We start from the raw sequence: 10,362 nt of genomic DNA on the forward strand, positions 1-10,362 counted from the left end.
CCCCCTCCCCCTCCCCTCCGCCGGCTGTACTTCCTGCCATGGCCACTCGTTCTGTCTTTTGCATCGACGAGGGCTTAAAGCCCCATTAGAGTAAACTATACGTAGATAAAGTCAGATATTTAGTTCGATACGCATCAGGCGAGAAATCGAATCGCACATCCGTCCGGTCGACCCGGCCCGGACTTTCGGACTTTCGCAGGTAGCGGAAGAAGGCGAAGAAGAATCGTCGAAGAACCGCTGAAATTTGCGGAGTTCGTTGGAACTGTCAATTTGACGCGCGTTATCTGGGGGTACCGGCCATGGTCGCGACCGGTTCGAACGAAATTTGTCGTCTATACGCGCGTATTACACACACCGGCGCTCTCTCTCTCCCGCTTTCTCTCTCGAGCGTTTATACTAAAAATTTAAATAATTGATGGATTGTTTCAACAACTTTGTTACAAAACTTGCGACTGTGCGACGCTCGAATCGATACGCTTAAAAACGTTGGAAAAACGCCCGGTGTAATGCGGCGGATATTGTACAAACGCTCAAATAATCGCAAATCGGGTGATCTGCATATAATTCCAAAAGGCACTCGACGCGTTAAAAATAAATTCAGAGTAACGAATTTTAAAAAGGCGGGGTACGGAAAAGCGTAGGTGTGTGTGTGTTCGCGCGTGATGCGTTTGTTGGGATATACTCACGAAGGCATTGCCGGGCGGTTAGCGAGCGAAAAAGCGGCAAAAATCCTCCATGGATTCTATGAGAATGCATCATGACGACGTCGTGACAAAACCCGATATGCGGGCGGCAAAAATCGAGCACAGCGACAAACCTTGTTATCTCTTTGACGCTCGTAAGAAACGGTATACCTATGTACCACGCGCGTGTCATAAATTGCCACGCGATTTATTATTTCCTCCTTTTTTTACTTTTTGAACTACCTTTATGCCGTAATCTTGAGAGCGATACGTTTCTTCCTCCCTGCCTCTCTTTGCCTCTTTCTCTCTCTCTCTCTCTCCCCCCCTTTCTCATCCATTGAAAAGAACTGCTTTCTACACGTTTCTGCTAAAGCACTGAGACGCTTTTTCCGCTTTACCCGGTCAAGTTTATTACCGAAAATCTACCGTATCGTAGAACAGAACTCAACTTGTCTTGCAATTTGAGAGAAAAATTACACAAATTACTGCGGGCTCTAAAGATACTCATAAAGTATTGCAAACTTTTCTGGGTCATCATCTCATGCAACCTGAGCATTTTTTACGTTGTTCAAATAATATAAATTACACACATATTGTTAGTATACGGTATAAATATTAAGGATATTAAGATGATAAATTTTAAGCCATGCAGGCAGATAATGGGAGGAAATTTTTCTAAATCTCTCTCTTTCTCTCTCTCTCTCTCTCTCTCTCTCTGAATCTTCTAAATCTTTCGATACACGAATAATCGGGAAATAAGCTGCGAGAATAAACATGCGACATCCAATGTGCGCTTACGTACCTCATCGACACAGGTTTTGCAGAAATCCGACGTTAGACTTAACATCGTTGTTCGACTACCTCCTTATACGGTTCACCGATAAAATTGCGTCGTCGTTACCTTGTGCTGCGAGCCAATTAATTAATTAGTCACGCTAATTAATTAGCCGGCTGCATATCGCCGTTTTAGATTAATGCACCTAAATTGGATAACGCCGCGAGAATGAAGCAGCAATTACAAAGTTACAACGGTTCACTACGACTCCATCTACATCCGCTTATGCGCGCGCGCGCCCCGACTAATCTCACATTAAATTATAATCTGCTTCGAGCGTTCCCGCGAAATCATTTCGTGCGTTACACCGCGCTGTGCGGTACATCTCCGCGAATAATATCCGGTCCTCGATAAACAAGATCGCTATCTCGTTATAAGGAATATACGACCGGCTCGAAATATCGTCGGAAATTAATGGACGTCGAGTGGCTCGCGTTAAGCAAACAAGACAAGTCGCTCGGGCATGCCTATCCGAGACTCCATCTAGTTTGTTTGTCGAGCGTAAGCTTAAAAAATAGCCTCCTCCAAACATAGATTATAGCTTTAACTCGAGCTTTCGTTGACCATCGTTTACCCCCGAACTTCGGTGAAAAAGAAATTCGGTGAAGTAGATTTGCGCATTTCTCTTCTCGGGTATTCAAATAACCAAGAAAAAGAATGAAAGAGAGAAAGTAAACGGAAGTACGACGAAGAAAAGCGCGACGAAGAGACAGCGAAGCGAACGGTTCGTCTCGAGTTTGGCATTCGAGTCGAGCGCTTCAGTTGATCCGGTTTACTCCTCGCGACTCGGTTCTTCCTACTTAAGTAACGACTCGAGGATTCGTTCGAGGCGGGCTGCAATTTATCGAACCTGAACGGATGAAGGAGAGAACGAGAGAGATAGATCAGGGGAGAACAAAAGCTGACATTTCAAAATGACCGTAAAGTTACGGTTATCCACCCTTGCCTACAGATACAATCGCAGCATGCACACACTACCCCCCCCCCCCCTCGTGCGCGTCTCCGGCCAGGCTAATTAGACAAGCATTTACTACTCGTGCGTAATGATGCTAATCCTACTTTTCGGTGTCGATACACAGCCAGCAGTTGTGATAGGATGAGCCGAGAAACGATTTAAAACGTATGCGGCAATGCACGCACGCATCCGCGCTGCCGGTGGCCGCGCACACGCGTGTGTGCGAGCGTAAGCGCGTATCACGCGCGCTTACGCACGCACGCACGCACACACTCGCGCGGAAAGAGAGGCATCGTCGTACTAATCCAAGCTGAATAGAGAGATTTCGATGTTTTTATGCCGGGGCACAATGGAGTACCCACTTGATGCTTAGCTCTCCACTGCTTTTTATTAAATCTACTGTGCGCCAACGCCTGATGTGGACCGGTCGACTACGGGCCGGGACAAGGGGGGAGGGGAGGAGGGGAGATCGAGGGTAGTCTCGTGCAGGCGGAGCGAAATGAAAAATTTATTTACCGTCGCGGGCACATGTCGAGCTTAATGACGAATCGCTCCTCCGCTCGTCACCGAAGGGAGAGACGAGGAGGTGAATCGTCGGACATTCTGTCCGATAATACACGCGATAATTGGTCAATGGTCGGCGTGCGATATTGTGCGACATGATGCTAATGTCGTCGAATTACGCGACGTACATTTGACAGATGTTTATTTCTGGTGGATTTCCGTTACGTGCCCACGCGGATTATAATGCGTCTAAGCGTCAAGCGTCAAAAGCGATTTGCGAGCGCCAAGTCCGGTAGCTCGGCGAGAGATGTACCTCCGTGAGACAGGGGGCAGATTACAAGTGGCCGAGGACTTTACGCTGAAAATCTAATAAAATCCTTAAGAGGACTTAACCGTTAATACCGCCGGCCGCGAGTTTTCCGGCTGGGATAAAAACGCGACCGCGCACGCTCGAGAGTAATGTGTGTGTGTGTGTGTGTGTGTGTGTGTGCCGGGAGAGGGGGAGCGCGTTTGTGAAAATTCGTAGGACGCGCCAATTCCTTGAATGTATCTATTTTTGTGTATTGTTATTTTTATTGTATTGTCGGATTGACGCGAAAGTTCCTTCCGTTTCTCAATCGGTTCTTTGCTCAGAAGTACGAGGATTTCTACAAACGCGGGATCACGCGGTCAGAGGGATAGCAGGTCACCGGACAAAATGGCGCATATTTGATTGACTGATTTTATTTTAATAAATAAATAAATATTTTTATTATTTACGTATATTTTGTAGCTTACAATATGCAGTTTTTATTTGTACAGTTCGTTTGTTTTCAACGTAATAAATAATATTCGATAAATTAAGTTTTTTCCCCTTAGATGACGTATATACCGGACGTATATACCGGAGTTACTCGATATGTTATTTTCACATAAAATTTGTTTATAAATAGTACCAAAGTGTTACACTTTTTGTGTTAATTTCTGACACATTTGAGTTGTTTCTTAACGTGTTCACTTTGTTTGTTAAATCAACACAAAAATTTGAGTAAATGTGTTAAATTTAACGCAAATTTTTTTACTGTGTGCTTTATTAGAATATTCACGGTATCCATCATCGTCATCCTTATATAATACTATCGAAGGATGTTTTAACGCAGGATTGGCGGAGGCTTGTCTGCAGCCATCTGGACAGGTAGTGAGAGGCAACCTTCACCACGGGGAACGTGAGTCGCATTCGTCATTTTTGATGAAGCGAACCGTAAATCGTAAACGACGTGGAACAATTCGCGCGAGAACATATAGACATTGGCCGCGCGAACACACACAAATAATAGCTCTAATAATTTACATACATATATCCGTCACATCCAAAAAATTGTTCGTATTTTCGTTTCGTGATTTTGCGCGCGCGCGCGTACTCGCGCATCACGTGCAGCGTTTCCGCGTTTGTGTACCGCACAAGAGACACAGCGTACATCCGCTGTAATACACGCGACGTTTGCGTGTCGTAACGTCGTGCCGCAAATTCGCATTACAGCTGTTATCGCTGCGATCGCTTATAAATTAAAAACCAAGTAAATCCATTATAATATATCTCTTGTAGAAAAGAGAGAGAGAGAGAGAGAGAGAGAAGGAAAGAGAGCGATGAAGGAAAAATTTTTACACAATTCGAGATAAAAGCCCCCGAGTCGAGTCGATCGTTTCAGATTACAACGTACACATGCAACGTTATTTTTCTGCCGTTGCAGTCCTGTTAATATCCTGAAAATCCCGACATGTTCGCACCGAATAATTTATATACAGTTCCACGGCGCGCACACCATTTTCCGCCTGTAAATTTCCCGATGTGTTTGAGGTCAATTTTTTGGCGAGAGAAAATAGCCGGCCGGCGCGGCTCATTTGTTACAATTTTGCGATTTTCTTGCCATTTAAACGTCATTGCGACTAATTCTCGAATTAGCGCGCGCGTTTGTTCGATTATAAAATCTAAAATAAAGCGGAAAGTCGGACTCCCGATTGTTCGCGTGCTCGAATTTTAATTTCGACGAAAGTGACCCCCCCTCTCTTCCTCGTTTCCGAGTGAACAATGAGAAGACGAGAGTGAGATGAAGAGATAAGGAAAAGAGGTGAAAAAGTATCGACGTCTCGATATCGTCCGATATCACTTTTCATCGTAAGTTCGACGCCGCCACGATGCGACGGCTCCCATTTTTTTTTATTCAAATCGACAAATACACCCAAGTAGAAATTAAACCAGTTTTTAGCCAGTAACTGGCCAGTAATTCTCCAACTAGCTAGTTTCTGATCAGTTTTACTGGCAAAAACTTACAAGTTTCGGAGACTTTTGCCTCGACAATAACTGAACAGTAAAACTAGCCAATTTCTGACTAGTTCCTAATAAGATTTTGAACATTTTCTTTGTTTATTATTTCGCCTAGTTTCTGACCAGGAAATTGCCAAAAAACACTAACCATAATTTTAAAAGTTTTGCTAGGAGAAACTGAAACTATCTAGTGTATTAACTTACTATTTTTTTGGAATAGCTTATTGCAAGTAACTGGCTAAGAAATAATAGTTAATATTTTCTGGACAATTTCTGAACAATTACTGTCTAATTAATTCAAGCAGGGGAAAAACTGTCCAGTTTCTGTCTAGTTTTTCCCTAACATTTTTTTACTCGGATACATCGGGGTAAGGCAGAGGCGTTCGTGCGTTTAATGAAAAACATCAGACAGTCACTCGCCGCTCCGTTTACCCCGCAAACCGCGGTTGCTGGCTGCCACCAGTAGCGAATACACGTAATAACGCGGTTCTTTAAACTCAATAGCGCGATTTATCACGCCATGACAATTCCGCAAAGGGCACGAAACAAACGGCCGTTCTCGTGCGTCCGTCCGGTCGCCGCCGCCTAATCGCGCGCGCGCATGCACTCGCGTGTCGCAACATCGTGTAGCAGTAAATTCACGTTACACCGATCGTCGCTACAGATTCGTGACCCGCGACGACCTAATTACGTTTATGCTGCTTTTAATCGCGCAACCCTAAACTTGACGGCGCATTTCGCGCGACCGTGCGCGTATCTTCTCCCTTCGTCGTTGTGCGAAATTCGCAACTTCGTGCGTTTACCTTGAGATCGAGATTACACATTTTGTTCGTCGCACTTATCTTCTCCCTCCCGTGCAAACAGCGGATTTTAGAAAAATAAAAAGCGGGCAGAAGAAGACATCAGTTTTCTGATTCTCCACGGATTTTCCAAAGCAGCTCCTCGTCAACAAAGTTGAATAAGTAAAAATGGAAAAAGGAACGGGGAAAGTCTAAAAACAACAAACTGTGATCGTCGATTCGAAATTCGAAATCATTTCGTAACTCCGACAGCACAAATTTTTCACAATTTACTTTGAACAGTTGAATTTGCAGTATTGAGTTAATTATCTCAATTCATTTCTTTTTTTTTTTCAGAAAATATTTTAATATGTACAATTTCATGCAATTCATTTTCCACTTCCAATTTACTCCAATTCATACGATATAATTTATTACTTAGTGCAGGAAAATAACGTTAATAGATCCCCGACAAGAATGAAGACGGATTATAATGTACGCATCGCATTCGCGGCGTAATCTGCAAACAGCTATGAAAATCAGCGACTAGTCGCTTTTAATGACTTGGAAAAGCGGTCGGTTGTCATTTGCAAAATTACCGCATGATTACGCGCCTTATCAGATAATGCTCGTGTGTTTGACTCGCGATGTGTCGACCTAGATAACTCACTTTGTTACAAAGAGAGAGAAAGAGAGGGAGAGAGGAAAAAAGAGAGCGTACCGGCCGCTATCGCTTCGCGACCGATCGGTATCGGGGTAATAAAAACTGTAACGAACTTGCTAGTTGGCTTGAATGATCAAGGATTCCGCGAACGTTAACGAGAACGGGCGAAGTTATCGATTTTACGGTCATTACGATCGTACACAAAACATTTCACGGAGAGCACGATTATTTCATTTCGCCGAATGGACTGCACCGCCGTTGTATATTTTAATCGGCACGCGTACACGGACTGAAGTGCGGGCACTCGACGAGCAGAACTTTCGAAGGAAAAGACATTCGACTTACAGGTGGAATTAGAAATTCCGCTCGCTCGCAGGCTCCGACTCTAACCGATTCACGATCGTCATTAACGACACATTACGGACGAACATTGTTGCATTGTGGAATCGTCATCAATTATACAGCGTTATTAATCATCAAACATCACCAGAGCGAAAAGTTACTTCACAGACATCGATAGATTTATTGACGAAGCGATCTAGGAGTGTTTTCATAGCTACTTTCAGGGTTAACAGCTGTTCGCTCGTTCCACGACAAACTCAAGCGGTAAAATCGCGATACTCCCGATTGAAAACTCGAAAGAACCTAAATTCGCCACTACCGGCATGTTTCCCCGAGTCGGGCACTCACCTTCGTCCTTATCGTGACCCAGTATTTGATCGATGCTGTACACATTCCTCTTCTGATTGTAAGTCTGCGCCATGCCTGAGGTGGAAGAGTCGTCGGGCGCGTCGGGCACTGACGTCGGGGTAACGCAGGGATTATCGCGACTCGCGAACGTCGCAGGCCGACGTAGGTCTCGACGATGATTCACGGTGCTCTCGGCTCACGAGAGAATCACTGGTGAATAAATTCTCCGGACACGCGCGCAAATCGAACCTCCCGCCGTGCCATGTGTCCTTCCGCCGCCGTACGTCCGCAGCAACCGGAGGGAAATGCGCGCGAGGGTTGCGAACGCGAGGCTCGACGTGGTGAAGAACGACGACGACGACGACAGGGGAGAGAGCAGCATCGGGCGCGCTTCAACGCTTCGCTCCTCCACCTTCTCCCGACGGAAAATGCGTCAATCGACGGCGCACCACGAACTGGCTCGTCGGACATAAAAGCAGCCCTTAATATCGCGTACACGCGCCCCACCTCGCAACCCCTAACACCGCCATATTAGCCTCTCGGCCAATGAGGGCGCGTGCTTTTCATCCAAAGCCACCCCGTAGTTGGGGGTTGAATGAAGCCTGGGCGGGGAATATTTTGCCCTTTCCGCGTAAATCTCCGGATTTTTTCTGGCCCCCTCACCCGCCTCGTCCTCCCTGCCGCGCGCCGCCCCCCGCCCTCGCGCCCGTCTCTTTTCGCCCTTCTAACTGTTTCCTGTTCCTCCACATTCGATCCGTTCTCGCCCTACACGCGTCTTCTTCCCCCCCAGGTGAGTTTCTCCCATTCGCCTCGCGTCTTCCTCCATCGTGTGTCTCGTCCTTTCTCCTCTCATTCTTTATCGCGTTCCCGCTCTTTTGTCTTCCTCTTTATCCGATTTTCCCACCTGTTCCCTCCTGTCCCTTTTACCTTTCTTCCGTCTCTCCGATAGCCTCCGAAGTGCAAAGTTTCGATGACTTTGAACGATTCTTGACGACGACGACGACGACGTTGCGCAGATTTCCTTCCGCCAACGATCGACTTCAGGACTCGGTTTTACTCAAGACGACGTTGTATAAAATCGACGTTTCATCTATAGTGAGATCCGCTAACACTTTACTTTTTTTACTGCTGTATGAAACCGTGTTTAACAACTAGCATGTATTGCAAGTTCACGGAGAAAACAAATCTTGCTAGAACAGCAAGCGTTTGTCAATGTAGTGATGGCAAAAAAATGTTTTGCTGTCTAAACAAATTTATTTTTGTTGTCACTATATTGACAAACATTTGCTGTTTTAGCAAAATTTGTTTTCTCCCTATTACCACAAAATTTTTCGAAAGGAAGAACAGTCGGTCGACGTGAAAAACGCGACTTTCTCTCTCTCTCTCTCTTTAGAAGACACCGTTGACCGCGGCTTTAGTCGGTATAGTATACCGCAAACCTGCTGGTGGTGGACTGCAGGTAAATAAGGGCACAGAGGAACCTGCTGCTTAAGAACCTGCGTTTAGCCGAAATAATTATGGAAAAAAGTGATCGTCGTAAGATCCGTCCCGAACAATGGTGGGTGGCAAGCAACCCCATTAAAACACGATTATCCTAAGACTCGTTCTAAGACAACACCCGAAAAGCGCGTACGCTCTGCCGGCCTAAATCAATATTCTAATCTTAAGACCACGAGACTGCGTGACATTTCGGCGCCGCGCGCCGAAGAGATCCTGTCCTTCTTCATGATTTTTTCCTTCCTTCGCCAAACTCTTCCGCCCGAAACTCATTGGCTACCTGAGCCGCGCCACGAGTGACGCCAGCCGACAGCTATTTTCCCATCTACGTGTCTCGAAATCGCGTCGCGATGGACTTAGCGTTATTGGATCAACGTCAATTCTCCGATAGCAACTTCGGTCGCGCGCGTTAGGTATGTACGCTCTCCGTAAATAACTTTGTACTCATAATTTGCTACAACGGGGGTTGCAAATAGTTCGAGTACGCAGTACGATGATAGAAATTGTATCATATCACACGAGTATTTTCCTACTTTTTTCTCTTTGATTCACGGATCTTTCGATCAAGATTTTGAATCGCTTGTTTCTCAGGAAAAACTTCGACGTCGTGTCGCGAGTCTCTCGACGTAATTGAATAATTTTGACTTGTGATCAGCAGTGTTTGATCAATGCAAAAGAGTAGTTCGGTATTTTAGGGAGAAATTCATCATCGATATAGTTGACTGCTCCTGAAGGAAATTTTCCTCGAAGATGCAACGACTCAGCGAGATCGCGATTCGTCGCTAGTCGACGATCCGAGTTTATATATATATATATATACACACACACACAAAGATATATCAATCTCCGAATTGATTTGATCGAACAGAATGTTATCGTCATCCGTATAAAGGCGTGAGTGTTTGATCTCGTCGGCGTTCGCCTCATAGTCGGGCTTTATCATGCAAATATGGCATCGACACTCGGTTGTTGTGACGATGAAAAATAGATTTATCAAGGTGCTGCTGCGTGACACACCTAATAAAATTGTCAAGATCAGAAAAATACGTGCGACTCTCTCTCTCTCTCTCTCTCTCTGTTATGTGCTAAATAGGAAATCCCAATGGCAATAAATATCTATTTTATTCTATTCTACTCTACGTCGTCAAGTCTCACGTTATAACGCAAATGACGAATATTTCATACAGTGCAAAATACAATCGCAATCTCGCGGTGTAGTATTATACATTCGCCAGGTAGAATTCGGACGGAGTAATAGCAAGCGATGCAAATCGCGGGACAATGCGAACGAAACCCGCTGGGATGGAACGAGGAGATGAGAGACGTTATCCTGCAACCGGACGAGGGACTCATAAGACGGCTGATCGCGAAAGCCCAGATAACACACAGTAGCTAATGCTACTGTAAATTTTTACACTACTTTGTGGTATTAGCCGTCCCCGAAGAATGG

The 10,362-nt window shown here is 45.3% G+C and overlaps 1 protein-coding gene across 1 annotated transcript in view; it reads right to left on the reverse strand.

Annotated features, from left to right (window-relative positions):
- The window catches only part of LOC106741122 (aristaless-related homeobox protein-like), a 15,828-nt gene extending 7,789 nt beyond the window's left edge, over window positions 1–8,039 (reverse strand). Inside the window, exon 1 of the mRNA XM_014612793.1 lies at window positions 7,416–8,039. Within this exon, the coding sequence (XP_014468279.1) occupies window positions 7,416–7,488 (73 nt within the window). The 5' untranslated portion in view covers window positions 7,489–8,039. The remainder of the gene's footprint in view (window positions 1–7,415) is intronic.
- Between the last annotated feature and the right edge of the window lie 2,323 nt (window positions 8,040–10,362).

This window comes from Dinoponera quadriceps, unplaced genomic scaffold (genome assembly GCF_001313825.1).
Source record: "Dinoponera quadriceps isolate SergipeBrazil2010 unplaced genomic scaffold, ASM131382v1 scaffold367, whole genome shotgun sequence".
Classification (NCBI taxonomy): domain Eukaryota; kingdom Metazoa; phylum Arthropoda; class Insecta; order Hymenoptera; family Formicidae; genus Dinoponera; species Dinoponera quadriceps.